This window comes from Heterodontus francisci, chromosome 38, assembly GCF_036365525.1.
Source record: "Heterodontus francisci isolate sHetFra1 chromosome 38, sHetFra1.hap1, whole genome shotgun sequence".
Taxonomy (NCBI): domain Eukaryota; kingdom Metazoa; phylum Chordata; class Chondrichthyes; order Heterodontiformes; family Heterodontidae; genus Heterodontus; species Heterodontus francisci.
Window position 1 is genome coordinate 11,542,555 of NC_090408.1, and position 16,271 is coordinate 11,558,825.

The window sequence follows — 16,271 nt, forward strand, 5'->3', positions numbered from 1 at the left end:
CATTAACATTGGCTGCCTCCATTTTGAGTGGGCCCACCACCAGTTGTGCAAAGCACTGCTTGATTTAGGTGATAGGACACGTTCAGTCAGGAAATTGGGATCCAATGATGTATCTCGGTGGGAAATGGTCAGAGCCTGCACTGTGCTCTCTCCAACCAGTTCCATTGGTGATTGCATTGAAGAGGTTCAGCCAAAGAAGTTAAATTATTTTTCGTGTAGCAGTCCTGCTCCTCCAGACCCACAAGAATAATTTGAGCCTGTGTTGTCCAGGACTCCCTCCCTCCGCAATCCTGGCCACGATCTCCCCCACCCCTCACCACACATAATTTATTTTGCTGCCGTCTGTCTCGACCTGATCTTGATCTGGTGAGCTGTGTCTTGTCGCCCCACAGCTCGCCTGCCTGATTTAAATGAGGCCAAGGCCACAAAATAGCCTCTTCACCACCAGAGGGGTTGATTGATCAGCATGCTCCACTGATTTGACTCCTCTAGGGGCCAGGACTGTGTTGATGAGGCTGCCCACCGCTTCATGACCTCACTCCGAGTCCATAATACAGATTTGATATATTATTGAGGTGCTTTAGGGACATTTTTCCGAGTCTGCATTGCAGTTGTGCTGCCCTGAACATTTGTGCATTACAGTGGTTGAGAGATCAGGACATAGCCTAGTCCATGATTTCCCTCTATATATTTTATATGGCCAGTGAGCAAGACTGGGCAAATTTGGAGGTTCTGCACTTTCATCTCTTGCTAATTCCTCCTTCCTTTTGTTGTGAAATCTCCCTCTGCCCTGACCCCATCCAGTGACCAGTCGAGAAGAAATGTAACTGATTTCTAGGCCTCTGTGAATGTTGTGTAGGAAATGGATTAGACTGTCCCAGCAGCCTGGGACAAAGTAAGTAACTACTGAGCATCCATCTCCCACTTTCATTTCCTATCGTCCACGGCAGGCCCAGCCCTTGGAGAGCAAAACCTGTTGGGACTATCCATGTAATGGGTCATTGTATTACTCTCCCTGTACCTTTCTCAATTCTGATCGGCTCCATTAGCTTGCTGTATGTTTTGTGATTCTGCCTTACATTTATGCAGGTCTGGATACAAATGTATCATCCTTTAGTTAAATATGTGAAACCTTAACTTTTTATTTTATCTTTTGCTGTAGGTGTGGTGATCACATTTTGAAAATTAATACGACAAATGTCCACAATCTGACTCTGAATGAAGCTTATGCCCTTCTGCAGCATTGCAAGTCTGGACCTAATGATCTAATGATCAGCCGCCATCCCGATCCTCTGGTAAGGAACCAAGGAAAATGGACTGAATTCAGATGGTGCAGATTAAGTCAAAGGGAGGTATTTGAACCAAACTCACTGGTCAGGAACCTGGTTAGACCGGGAACAATGTTCCTTTTTATCCTGCCCGATTTCACTCTCCATTGCAGTTAATAGAGTGACATTGGGCGAGTGTAAAACCAGTGTTGCACCCGATTCCATGGGGATCCCACCCAACGATTTAAGCTTAAAATTAACCCCTAAGAGTTTCTTGTGCTCTCTTATCACAATTTGCATATTCCCATGGCTTTAATGTAATGGAATGATGACAAGGGAAGATTCAAGCTGTCAAGGTCTTAGTGGGAATAGAGTTTTGATTTTCTCCAGAGACTTGAGCACGTAATCAAGGCTGACAATTAAGTGCAATATTGCGGGAGTGCTGCACTGCTGAGGGTGCTATCTTTCGGATGAGATGTTAAACCATCTGTCCTCTCAGGTGGATGTCAAAGGCACCATGGCACTATTTCAAAGAAGAGCAGGGGAGTTCTCCCTAGTGTCCTGGTCAATATTTATCCTTCAACCAATATCATTAAAAAACAGATTATCTGGTTATTATCACATTGCTGTTTGTGAGAGGTTGATGTGTGGAATTTGGCTGGCAAGTTTCCTACACTTTGAAAGTACTTAATTGGATGTAAAGCACATTTGGAGATCCCAAGGTCATAGAGTCACAGAGTCATAGAGTTATACAGCACAGAAACAGGCCCTTCGGCCCATCGTGGCTGTGCCGTCCATCAAGCATTCTAATCCCATTTTCCAGCACTTGGCCCGTAGCCTTGTATGCTATGGCATTTCAAGTGCTCATCTAAATACTTCTTAAATGTTGTGAGGGTTTTTGCCTCTACCACCTCTTCAGGCAGTGCGTTCCAGATTCCAACTGCCCTCTGAGTGAAATTTTTTTTCCTCAAATCCCCTCTAAACCTCCTGCCCCATTACCTTAAATCTATGCCCCCTGGTTATTGACCCCTCTGCTAAGGGAAAAAGTTTCTTCCTATCTACCCTATCAATGCCCCTCATAAGTTTGTATACCTCAATCATGTCCCCCCTCAGCCTTCTCTGCTCGAAGGAAAACAATCCTAGCCTATCCAGTCTCTCTTCATAGCTGAAATGTTCCAGCCCAGGCACCATTCTGGTGAATCTCCTCTGCACCCTCTCCAGTGCAATCACATCCTACCTATAGTGTGGTGCCCTGAACTGTAGACAGTTGTCCAGCTGTGGCCTAACTAGCATTTTATACAGTTCCATCATAACCTCCCTGCTCTTATATTCTATGCCTCAGCTAATAAAGGCAGGTATCCCATATGCCTTCCTAACTACCTTATCCACCTATGCTGCTGCATTCAGTGATCTATGGACAAGTACACCAAGGTCCTGCTGGACCCCTGTACTTCCTAGGGTCCTACCATCCATTGTATATTCCCTTGTCTTGTTAGTCCTCCCAAAATGCATCACCTAACATTTCTCAGGATTAAATTCCATTTGCCACAGCTCCGCCCATCTTACCAGCCCATCTATATCATCCTGTAATCTGAGGCTTTCCTCCTCACTACTTACAATACCACCAATTTTTGTGTCATCTGAAAACTTACTGATCATACCTCCTATATGCATGTCTAAATCATTAATGTACACTACAAACAGCAAGGGTCCCAGCACCGATCCCTGTGGTACACCACTGGTCACAGGCTTCCACTCGCAAAAATAACCCTCGACCATTACCCTCTGCCTCCTGCCACTAAGCCAATTTTGGATCCAATTTGCCAAATTGCCCTGGATCCCATGGGCTCTTACCTTCTTAACCAATCTCCCATGTGGGACCATATCAAAATCCTTACTGAAGTCCATGTAAACTACATCAACTGCTTTACCCTCATCTAGTCACCGCCTCGACAAATTCAATCAAGTTAGTTAAACATGTTAGTTAGGTCCTGAAAGGTATTATATAAATGCAAGGTTTTTTCTGTTCTAGTTCTGGTTGCTGTATTATAAAAAGGCACTGGAGAGGGTGCATAGAAGATTTACAAAGATGATACCCGAAATGCAAGGGTATAGATTTCAGGAAAGGATGATCAGGCTGAGTCTCTTTTATCTTGAAAAGACATAATAGAGGTCTTTAAAATTATGAAAGGTTTCGATAGAGTTTCTATTTACCTGATAGAAACAGGTAATTTGGCTCAACATTACATAGAATTTACAGCATAGAAACAGGTCATTCAGTCCAACTGGTCTACACCAGTGTCTATGCTCCACACGTGCCACCTCCCACCCTACCTCATCTAACCCTATGAACATATCCTTTAATTCTTTTCTCCCTCAAGTACGTATCTAGTTTTCCCTTAAATACTATTCACTCAACTACTCCATGTGGTAGTGATTGCCATGTTTAGTTTAGTTTAGTTTAGTTTAGAGATACAGCACTGAAACAGGCCCTTCGGCCCACCGAGTCTGTGCCGACCATCAACCACCCACTTATACTAATCCTACACTAATCCCATATCCCTATATTTCCCTACCACCTACCTATATTAGGAGCAATTTATAATGGCCAATTAACCTATCAACCTGCAAGTCTTTGGCATGTGGGAGGAAACCGGAGCACCCAGAGGAAACCCACGCAGACACAGGGAGAACTTGCAAACTCCACACAGGCAGTACCCAGAATTGAACCCGGGTCACTGGAGCTGTGAGGCTGCAGTGCTAACCACTGCGTCACTGTGCCGCCCAGTTTCTCACCAATCGCTGGGTCAAGAAGTTTCTCCAGAATTCCTATTGGATTTATCAATGGTTATCTTATATTTATGGCTTTTAGTTTTGGAATTCCCAAAGGTGGAAGCATCTTTTCTATGTCTATCCAATCAAATCCCTCCATAATTTTAAAGACCTCTATTAGGTCTCCCCTCAGTCTTCTTGTTTCAAGAGAAAACTTGTTCAGTCTTTCCTGATAGTTATAACCTTTCGGTTCTGGTATCATCCTTGTGAATCTTTTTTTTGCAACTTCTCCAATGCCTCTGTATCCTTTTCATAATATGGAGAGTAGAACTGTGCAAAGTCAACCAGAATCATTGTGGTAATTGTCAGGTGTATTGCTTATGTGCTAAACTGGCAGAGTTGATTGGGCAGGTTGTATAAGGGACTGGAAATTCACTTTGCCCATTTACTGGGCAAAGCAGTGAAGGTGAAATTGCCCGTCAGGTCTGTGCTCATATTTCCCTCCTCATGGGCAGTCCAATCTAGTCCCACACTGCTGCTCCCTCAGCGCACCCTTTTTCAAGCAACTAATTCCCTTTTAAAAGAATTTACACACTCTGCTTCAACCGTGGTTTGTGGCAGAGAATTCCACTTCCTAACCACCCTCATTTTTCTCACTTCCCCTTTTAAATTCTTTTCTGATTATCTTTAAATTTATGACATTGTGTTGGTGTTATTTCTAACCGGTGGAAACAGTCCACCACTATACATCTTATGAGAACTCTTCTGACCTTGGACATCATGAACACTTAATATCCTGCAGTTACAGACCCACTTGGATATAAATGTTTCTTGGTCAGTGGTGAATCGGTGGCGTGTTTGACACTTGGATGATTCGCTGTCACCATTTTGGGCTTGGGGTGGTGGAAGTGGAGACAATCAATGATTTCAAAAGGAAATTGGATGGCCACTTGAAGGAAATAAACTTGCAGGGCTATGGGGATTGAGCAGCGGAGTGGGACAGACTGGATGCTCTGTGGAAAGCCAGCATAGACTCGATGGGCCGAATGGCCCTCCTTCTATGCCCTAACCGACTCTATGGAGGGAATTTTATCCTGGTGGTGGGGGTCTTGATGTCTGGAGAAAATGACGGCGAGATCCCCGCGTCAACTCTTTTCTGGAAGGCACGCCGGAATTATTGGGAATCAGGCACTTAAGTGGACAGTGACAAGGCCTTCCATAGGATCTAGCACCCCATCGCCAAAAGTCCTGCCCTTGGAGAGCTGTCAGCCAATCAGCGGCCCCCCCCCCCACCCCTTCCCAATTCTGGGTCCCCCATTCAGGCACTGTGCCTTTTAACGAGGGATCCCACTCCCCCCCCACCCCCCGGTCCCCCCCACACCTGCCACGGAGGCGGGAAGCAGCCCACAGGATTTTTTGTGCCGTGCTTCCTATGCAGCAACAGAACCGTCCTCCACACAGCCAATTGCATCTGCGGTGGGAAGAGGCCTTTAATCGGGGATTCATTACCCAGTTAAGGGCATCTATCGGTGACAAGACGGGAAGGCTGTGATGGAATACTCTCCACTTGCCTGGATGGGTGCAGCTCCAAAAACACTCAAGAAGCACAACATTATCCAGAACAAAGCAACCTGCTTGATCGGCACCCCATCTACCACCTTAAACATCCCCTTCCTCCATCACTAGCGCACAGTGGCTGCATCTACCATTTACATAATGTACCGCAGCAACTCACCAAGATTCCTTCGACAACGTCATCCAAACCCTCAACCTCTACCACCCAGAAGGACAAGAGCAGCAGGTGCAGGGAAACGCCACCACCTGCAAGTTCCTCTCCACATCGCACACCATCCTGACATGGAACTATATCACCGTTCCTTCATCGTCGCTGGGTCAAAGTCTTGCAACTCCCTCTCAAACAGCACTGTGGACATACCTATATATGGAGTGCAGTGGTTCAAGAAGGTGGCTCACCACCACCTTCTCCAGGACAATTAGGGATGGGCAATAAATGCTGGCCTTTCCAGTGACACCCACATCCCATGAACAAATGTTAAAAAAAGATGGCGGACAAGCTTTGGGGAGTCAGTAGGTAAGTCACCCGCTGCAGAATTCCCAGTCTCTGCGGTGCATTATGTAAATGGTAGATGCAGCCACTGTGCGCTAGTGATGGAGGAAGGGGATGTTTAAGGTGGTAGATGGGATGCCGATCAAGCAGGTTGCTTTGTTCTGGATAATGTTGAGCTTCTTGAGTGTTGTTGGAGCTGCACCCATCCAGGCAAGTGTCTTAGTGTGTATGTGACTGCTGCAGTTAAGTTTCTGGTCAATGGTAATTTTATTTTTATTCACTCATGGGATGTGGGCATCGCTGGCTAGGTCAGTATTTATTGCCCATCCCTAATTGCCATTGGAAGGTGGTGGTGAGCTGCCTTCTTGAACAGCTGCAGTCCATGTGAGGTAGGGACACCCACAGTGCTGTTAGGAAGGGAGTTCCAGGATTTTGACCCAGCGACAGTGAAGGAACGGCGATTTAGTTCCAAGTCAGGATGGTGTGTGTCTTGGAGGGGAACTTGCAGGTGGTGGTGTTCCCATGCATTTGCTGCCCTTGTCCTTCTAGTTGGTAGAGGTTGTGGGTTTGGAAGGTGCTGTCTAAGGAGCCTTGGTGCATTGCTGCAGTGCATCTTGTAGATGGTATACACTGCTGCCACTGTGCATTGGTGGTGGAAGAAGTGAATGTTTGTAGATGGGGTGCCAATCAAGCGGGCTGTTTTGTCCTGGATGATGTCGAGCTTCTTGAGTGTTGTTGGAGCTGCACCCATCCAGGCAAGTGGAGAGTATTCCATCACACTTCTGACTTGTGCTTTGTAGATGGACAGCCTTTGGGGAGTCAGGAGGTGAGTTACTCGCCTCAGGATTCCTAGCCTCTGACCTGCTCTTGTAGCCATGGTATTTATATGGCTACTTCAGTTCAATTTCTGGTCAATGGTAACCCCCCTAGGATGTTGATAGTGGGTGATTCAGCGATCGTAATGCCATTGAATGTCAAGGGTAGATGGTTAGATTCTCTCTTGTTCGAGATGGTCATTGCCTGGCACTTGTGTGGTGCCAATGTTACTTGCCACTTATCAGCCAAAGCCTGGATATTGTCCAGGTCTTGCTGCATTTCTACACGGACTGCTTCAGTATCTGAGGAGTCGCAAATGGTGCTGAACATTGTGCAATCATCAGCGAACATCCCCACTTCTGACCTTATGAATGAAGGAAGGTCATTGATGAAGCAGCTGAAGATGGTTGGGCCTAGGATTCCCCAGGATATTGATGGTGAGTGAGTCAACCTGTCGTTGAATGCGAAGGGGAGTTTGTTAGGTTCCCTTTTGTTGGAGATTGTCTTTGCTTGTCACTTATGTGGCACGAATGTTATTTGCCACTTATCAGCCCAAGCGTGAATGTTGTCCATGTCTTGCTACATGCAGGCATGGACTGCTTCATTATCTGAGACGTTGCAAATGGAACTGAACACTGTGCAATCATCAGTGAACATCCCCAATTCTGATCTTATGATGGGAGGAAGGTCATCGATGAAGTGGCTAGAGATGATTGGGCCGAGGACACTGCCCTGAGGAACTCTTGCAGCGATGTCCTGGAGCTGAGATGATTGACCTCCAACAACCATCTTCTTTTGTTCCTTTGTGCTAGGTATGACTCCAACCAGTGGAGAGTTTCTCCCCTGATTCCCATTGATTCCAGTTTTGCTAGGGCTCCTTGATGCCATACTTGGTCAAATAGTGCCCTGATGTCAAGGACAGTCACTCTCACCTCAATTCTGGAATTCATCCCTTTTGTACTTGTTTGGTCCAGGGCTGTAATGAGATCTGGAGCTGACTGGTCTTGGCAGAACCTAAACTGAGCACTGGTGAGCAGGTTATTGGTGAGTAAATGCCGCTTGATAGCACTGTCCTTTGCTTTGCTGATGATTGAGAGTAGACTGATGGGCTGGTAATTGGCTGGATCAGATTTGTCCTGCTTTTTGTGGACAGTGCATAACTGGGCAATTTTCCACATTGTTAGGTAGATGCCAGTGTTGCCGCTGTACTGGAACAGCTTGGCTAGGGGTGCGGTTAGTTCTGGAGTACAAGTCTTCAGCACGACAGCTGGGATGTTGACAGGGCCCATAGCCTTTGCTGTATCCAGTGCGCTCAGCCATTTCTTGATATCACTTGAACCAAAATAGTTGAAGACTGGCATCTGTGATGCTGGAGACCTCAGGAGGAGGCTGAGATGGATCATTCACTCGGCACTTCTGGCTGAAGATGGATGCAAACGCTTCAGTCTTGTCTTTTAAACTGACGTGCTGGGCTCTGCCATTATTGTGGAAGGGAGTGTTCATGGAGGCTCCACCTCCCGTTAGTTGTTTGATCAGAATATTTTGAAGGCAGATGGGGAAGATCGTTACTTATGTTGCCGTACCTAACTCCTGCCCAGATTGTGAGCTGTCCTCTTTTCTTTGTCACTGTTGCCATAGCTGTTATGGGATACATTTTATGAGCTATTGGTCTGGTTCAGAGCTCTACGTGTCAGGACTTCACATGTGGAATTCAGGTCCTCAGCCACACCAATTTCTGTTTGCCACAGATAAAAAATGATATAGGCCTCAATCAGACATTCTGACCTCCAATCCTCCATCGTGTCATGTGATGCTTTGCGCTGGTAACTCTTAACTTGTACGATTTGCCTTACTTGTTTCTAAAGAAAATGGGGATTGGACCCTCAAAAGGAAAACACAACTCAGTGTCGATTTACGAGTGGGATAAGTTTTCGTCTTTACCCTTGGGTGTTAACCATCGGCTGAAAATGGAGAGAAACGCCTGACGAGAAGAATTGCACGCAGCCATAGAACTTGCTTCATTGGTAAAGCTATCCTGTCTGCAAGATTATCCTCGCTGTTCTCTGGCCAGGCGATGGTGGTAAAGAAAAACATTGACCCCACCACATGCAAAACTGGGGTTGGTAAACCACCTCTGTATTTGATGTTACAGACAATCACGAGTGCTGACTAATACTCATCTGCTATTTACTCTTCACTTCTTGGTGGTTGTTGTTACATCTTAATCAAGACAAACCTTTCCTCAGGGATATGGATATAGCAGTTAACAGTCATTACTGATTGGTGGAACCATAGATATTTCTGGTTCTTTTATTGGTACAGTCTCTGGATTTATTTGCAAATTCACTGATGGTCAGTATTAGGACTAGAACAGTAATGGATGATTGGCTTTGTATCCACAGATATCTGAACAGCAATTCAATGAAGCAATTTTACAAACGGTTGAAAGTGCTATATTTAATAAGGACAGTTATCCATGGAATGCACAAGGTAAGGAATTAGAATTAGAACATTACAGCGCAGTACAGGCCCTTCGGCCCTCGATGTTGCGCCGACCTGTGAAACCATCTGACCTACACTATTCCATTTTCATCCATATGTCTATCCAATGACCACTTAAATGCCCTTAAAGTTGACGAGTCTACTACTGTTGCAGGCAGGGCGTTCCACGCCCCTACTACTCTCTGAGAAAAGAAACTACCTCTGACATCTGTCCTATATCTATCACCCCTCAACTTAAAGCTATGTCCCCTCGTGTTTGCCATCACCATCCGAGGAAAAAGACTCTCACTATCCACCCTATCTAACCCTCTGATTATCTTATATGTCTCTATTAAGTCACCTCTCCTCCTCCTTCTCTCTAACGAAAACAACCTCAAGTCCCTCAGCCTTTCCTCGTAAGACCTTCCCTCCATACCAGGCAACATCCTAGTAAATCTCCTCTGCACCCTTTCCAAAGCTTCCACATCCTTCCTATAATGCGGTGACCAGAACTGCACGCAATACTCCAGGTGCGGCCGCACCAGAGTTTTGTACAGCTGCAGCATGACCTCGTGGCTCCGAAACTCAATCCCCCTACTAATAAAAGCTAACACACCATATGCCTTCTTAACAGCCCTATTAACCTGGGTAGCAACCTTCAGGGATTTATGTACCTGGACACCAAGATCTCTCTGTTCATCTACACTACCAAGAATCTTCCCATTAGCCCAGTACTCTGCATTCCTGTTACTCCTTCCAAAGTGAATCACCTCGCACGTTTCCGCATTAAACTCCATTTGCCATCTCTCAGCCCAGCTCTGCAGCCTATCTATGTCCCTCTGTACCCTACAACATCCTTCGGCACTATCCACAACTCCACCGACCTTAGTGTCATCCGCAAATTTACTAACCCACCCTTCTACACCCTCATTCAGGTCATTTATAAAAATGACAAACAGCAGTGGCCCCAAAACAGATCCTTGCGGTACACCACTAGTAACTAAACTCCAGGATGAACATTTGCCATCAACCACCACCCTCTGTCTTCTTTCAGCTAGCCAATTTCTGATCCAAAGCTCTAAATCACCTTCAACCCCATACTTCCGTATTTTCTGCAATAGCCTACCGTGGGGAACCTTATCAAATGCCTTACTGAAATCCATATACACCACATCCACTGCTTTACCCTCATCCACCTGTTTGGTCACCTTCTCAAAAAACTCAATAAGGTTTGTGAGGCACGACCTACCCGTCACAAAACCGTGCTGACTATCGCTAATGAACTTATTCTTTTCAAGATGATTATAAATCCTGTCTCTTATAACCTTTTCCAACATCTTACCCACAACCGAAGTAAGGCTCACAGGTCTATAATTACCAGGGCTGTCTCTACTCCCCTTCTTGAACAAGGGTACAACATTTGCTATCCTCCAGTCTTCCGGCACTATTCCTGTCGACAATGACGACATAAAGATCAAGGACAAAGGCTCTGCAATCTTCTCCCTAGCTTCCCAGAGAATCCTAGGATAAATCCCATCTGGCCCAGGGGACTTATCTATTTTCACACTTTCCAAAATTGATAACACCTCCTCCTTGTGAACCTCAATCCCATCTAGCCTAATAGCCTGAATCTCAGTATTCTCCTCGACAACATTTTCTTTCTCTACTGTAAATACTGACGCAAAATATTCATTTAACGCTTCCCCTATCTCCTCTGATTCCACACACAACTTCCCACTACTATCCTTGATTGGCCCTAATCTAACTCTAGTCATTCTTTTATTCCTGATATACCTATAGAAAGCCTTAGGGTTTTCCCTGATCCTATCCGCCAATGACTTCTCGTGTCCTCTCCTTGCTCTTCTTAGCTCTCCCTTTAGATCCTTCCTGGCTTGCTTGTAACTCTCAAGCGCCCTAACTGAGCCTTCACGTCTCTTCCTAACATAAGCCTTCTTCTTCCTCTTGACAAGCGCTTCAACTTCTTGAGTAAACCACGGCTCCCTCGCTCGACAACTTCCTCCCTGCCTCACAGGTACATACTTATCAAGGACACGCAGTAGCTGCTCCTTGAATAAGCTCCACATTTCGATTGTTCCCATCCCCTGCAGTTTCCTTCCCCATCCTACGCATCCTAAATCTTGCCTAAGAGAAATAAAAACTCTTAAAATCACTGTAATGCCTTCCAGTAAAGAATAAAGTTTTGCAGCACCGAAGCCATTCCGCCCAATCTTCCTATACTGACTCTCCTACACTGAAGAATCTTTCAAGTTAATCTATGCCCTTTCTTCCTACCCTTTAAAGTTGATCATTTTCAAATATGTATCCATTTCTCTTTTAAATGCGATTGTTGATTCTGTTTTACTACTATTTCTGGTGGGGAGTTCCATATCCTAACAACCAACAATAACAGCCAGAACAACTTGCATTTATATAGTGCCTTTAACATAGATAAATATCAAAAGAGGCTTCACAGAGAAAGCAAAGAGGGCTTTGAGTAAAAGAAGGGAATATTAGAAAGTGTGACCAGAAGGGGAGGTGGGGGGTGGGGGGTGGGGAGGTGGTGGTTGAAGATGCACAAGAGACTAGAGTCTGAGAAATGAGGAGATGGGGGAGGGGATTAGTTGTAGTGCTGGAGAATGTTACAGAGATAGGGAGGGCCAAGGCTTCAAAGTGATTTAAAATCAAGAATGAGAATGTTAAGTTTGAGACACTGTGGGCTGGACAGCCAGTATAGGACAGGAAGGGCAGGATGATGATTTTAAATGTATCTCATCCAAGTTACAGACTAACCGACCATTGGAAATAGTTTTTTTCCAATTTACTTTAACAAAACTCTTCATGGTTTTGAACATCTCAATCTACAGAGAAAGGTCAGAGAGTTCAGTCAGGGTCATTTGCATCATCAGAGCTCTTCAATAGTATCATTAGGAAAAATAAAAACCTCTTTATACCATTTTGCTGGTTGCCCCGGACTTGCCCTCGGATGTGGCAGCTTTTCAAGACTGTCAGTGTGAGATAAGGCACTGTATAATTTATAGTCAAAGGAAGAACTTGCATTTATTTAGCACTGGATCATATCTGCAGGTCATCCCAAAGTGCTTTACAACCAATGGCAATTTGCAAAGAGTAAGATCCCACAAACAGAAGAAGAATGAATGCCCAAGTAGCCTTTTGTTTTAGTGGTGTTGGTTGAGGAACATATGTTTAGTTTAGTTTAGTTTAGAGATACAGCACTGAAACAGGCCCTTCGGCCCACCGAGTCTGTGCCAACCATCAACCACCCATTTATACTAATCCTACACTAATTCCATATTCCTACCTCATCCCCACCTGTCCCTATATTTCCCTACCACCTACCTATACTAGGGGCAATTGCTAATGGCCAATTTACCTATCAACCTGCAAGTCTTTGGCATGTGGGAGGAAACCGGAGCACCTGGAGGAAACCCACGCAGACACAGGGAGAACTTGCAAACTCCACACAGGCAGTACCCAGAATTGAACCCGGGTCACTGGAGCTGTGAGGCTGCGGTGCTAACCACTGCTCCACTGTGAAGACAATAGAAGAACTGCCAGCTCTTCCTCCGATAATACACGGGATCTTCCACAAATGAATTGAATCTGAAAGTTACTTAGACAAACAAAAAAAACTTCATTTAACATTAACTGTAACATTTGCTGAAAATTAGATAATAAAAAGTGAGAGATATTACATTTTTGGAGATTCCTGTATTTGCCCCAGGGATTTCTCTCATCTTTCTCCTCACAGGCTTTGTAAAAATTGTTTTCCTTACTTATTTTAGTTTGTACTGTAATCTCAATCTATTGAAGATCACACTTGTTCAATCCATATTTGCCAGTCTTGGATGTGTACTTAACCTGCATGCTCCAGTTAAATTGTTTCAACTCTTTCCTCATTCCCTTGAAGTGGTCATTTTAAAGCGGTACATCCTAATATTGGTCTCTCCCAGATCACATTGCTTCAAATGGAATCATATATGGATTCTCCAGTTTCCCTGGGGTATAACGATTCCCAATCCTATATGCTATCCGAGTCATTTACCATTGCTAAGTTGATATGTGAAGTACCTCAAGCTGTATCCCTAATACACCGGTCAGACTGCTGGCCTGCATTACATTCACTAGCTCAGATTCTACAATGCTTGAGCACTCCTTGTTTATGAGGTTGGTCATTAGTGTGAACTTTCTGATCTCACAGCTTCCTTCCTTCTTCGTAGAGTAACTTGTCCTCCTTTTTGCTTTGGTGATTTATGGTAAACCCTATAGTTATCCTAACTCTCTTCATATGACATGCTTCCAGCAAGAATATGTTACTGGAAAGCCCAATGTTCTACTTCCTTTACCTGCTTAAGATATTGGGCGGAACAGTGGTGCACTGCAGTTAGCACTGCAGCCTCACAGCTCTAGCGACCCAGGTTTGAATTTGGGTACTGCCTGTGCAGTGTTTGCAAGTTCTCCCTGTGCCCGTGTGGGTTTTTGCCGGGTGCTCCGGTTTCCTCCCACAGCCAAAGACTTGCACGTTGATAGGTAAATTGGCCATTGTAAATTACCCCTCGTATAGGTAGGGGAATTGAGGGAAGGTGGGGATGTGAGAGGGTAATGGGATTAATGTAGGATTAGTATAAATGGGTGGTTGATGGTTGGCACAGACCAGGTGGGCCAAAGGGCCTGTTTCAGTGGTGTATCTCTAAATAAATAAATAAACTCCATCTCCTTTCCTGCCCTTCTGGAACACTTGAAATCCTTGTATGTTGTACTCAACTCCATTGTTATGAGTTAACCACATTTCTGAGATTCAGGAAGTCAGCCACACCATCTGAAATAATGAAGTAAATCTGATAGGTTGAATATCATATGAAGTGTTCAGTGATTAGTATCCTCACCTTTCTGGCATTTATTCCTGCACATCACCTAGAAGAAGCCTGACAATTTTTGTGAGTACAGTGAGTTTATTTTAGATGCTTCCATGATAATAGGGCTTTGCTTAAGACTGTAACTCTTTTTTTTAAAGGTTTAAGGAAAAATGAAGCCTGCTGGCATAGAAAACAAACATGGGAAAGATACATAGACAGAAGTTTCATCAAAAAATCTCAGAAGCCAATGACTCGTTCCAGCAGTGACAGCAGTTACTTTAACAGTGCAGCCACTAACACCGGCACCATTTTCTACATAAACCATAGCAAAGGCCTTCAGGCAGAAATACCTGGCTCTGATGGTCAAATGGACACACAGACTGACATGGCTGGCTTCGCATCGCAGAATGGGCCAGAACAACCGCCCCACCTCAATAGGGATTTTCATTTAGTTAAAATTAACAGTAGGGAGCTTGATAAGCACACCACAGAAAAGACTGACAGAAACATTAATGATTCAAAGAGGATTCGTCCACCAACGCCACCACCGAGGACTTCGAGCAGCCTGCAAAAAGATCAATTTCCCACTGAAGTGAATGGAGATCTACGTCGGCAGAGAAAGGATGGACAATCCCGGGTTGGCCACTGTCAGGTGGGAAAAGATCCAAACAGTTTTACAACTGCAACATGTGCACGGACTCATAGAATGGACCCAATGATAAGGCTTCTAATGGTTTTACCAAAGAGAGCAGGCACGGACGTGATGGACCAAATGGCCTCCTTCTGTGCTGTAACCATTCTATGATTCTATAAATAATGAGTGGTGAACCTCAGCCAAGAAATCATGCTAAATTAAAGGTTTGATCCTTCTCCGTAGCAAGGGGTGGGAGGGAAGTGGAAGTATATCCTTAATTGTTACAAGGTTGTACCTGTTGTCTGGTATAATCTGTGGGTTGGATTAAGGTGACAAGCTGTCTCTTTCAGCTCGGGTACAGTGTATGATTCTGAGGGAGTCTTAAAGAAGAGGAAAGAAAAGAAAAAATGAGGAAAATAAAACAGAATGGTAATTTTAATAGCAAACAGGCAGACCCCCTTTGAGGATTTGCTTTCTGTGGCCAGCCCTGAGTGACAATTGCTCAGATTAGGAAATCTCGCAGCAGTGGATTATTCCATCTTGGGGAGAGGCGGACACGGGAGTGAATGTAATAGTGCACAAGGCTCTCCTGTTGGCCAAAGTGTAAAATCTGTGGAGAAGATTGGAACTCCTCCTTCCCCATTGGTCCAATGGAATGGGGACAATCCAAGATTGGAGCGCAGCAGGGACAGAGCACAAAAAGGAAATAAATTATTTTGGGGAAAGCAAGAGAACCAACTGCCATCCCCTCACTCTCTTTTTCACATCAATTTCTCTTCCCTTCATCAACATTTTCTTCTATTCTTTGAGCCATTCTGTTTTTGTCTCTCTTTTCGAAACTCTCATTCTTTTTTTCTTTCTGTTTCAGTTCCATAGGCGAGCTGTAATTCTTTATCTAAGGCCTAAACCTTCTTTGTGATGCACAGAGATGAACTCTTGGCCCCACATAGGAAAGTAAAAGGAACTTACCTAAAGCAATCTCTTCTGTTTCCAATCCTCTTCTCACTCGACTTCACCTGTCTGAAGGGCCGCAGCGGGTTCTCCATCAGGTCGGAGTTAATATCACAGTCATGGTCCGATTACATCATCCACCCCAATATGCATATCTGCATGGAGAGTCCAGGGCAAGTCTGCAGGGTTGACCAACTCTCAACTTCCCGACTAAGCTGTCAGAGTGGACCTCTGGGCAGAAATGAGGTCTGTGAATCCCTACACCAATGCTCTCTCAGTCTGCTGCCCCATCATATCGAAGCTGGTCAAGAGAGCCTCGAGTTAGACGTAACCATAAGGCTGGGGAAACATTGCTGATTGTGGGAGAGTTTAATACTGGCACTGGGTCCCAACAGTGAAACAATATT

General features: G+C 44.8%; 1 protein-coding gene across 1 annotated transcript in view; it reads left to right on the forward strand.

Moving 5' to 3' along the window:
* Positions 1 to 16,271, forward strand: part of il16 (interleukin 16) — a 67,527-nt gene that overhangs the window by 28,027 nt on the left and 23,229 nt on the right. Inside the window, exons 5-7 of the mRNA XM_068017727.1 lie at positions 1,163 to 1,295; positions 9,327 to 9,414; positions 14,438 to 14,931. Coding sequence (XP_067873828.1) covers positions 1,163 to 1,295; positions 9,327 to 9,414; positions 14,438 to 14,931 — 715 coding nt within the window. The remainder of the gene's footprint in view (positions 1 to 1,162; positions 1,296 to 9,326; positions 9,415 to 14,437; positions 14,932 to 16,271) is intronic.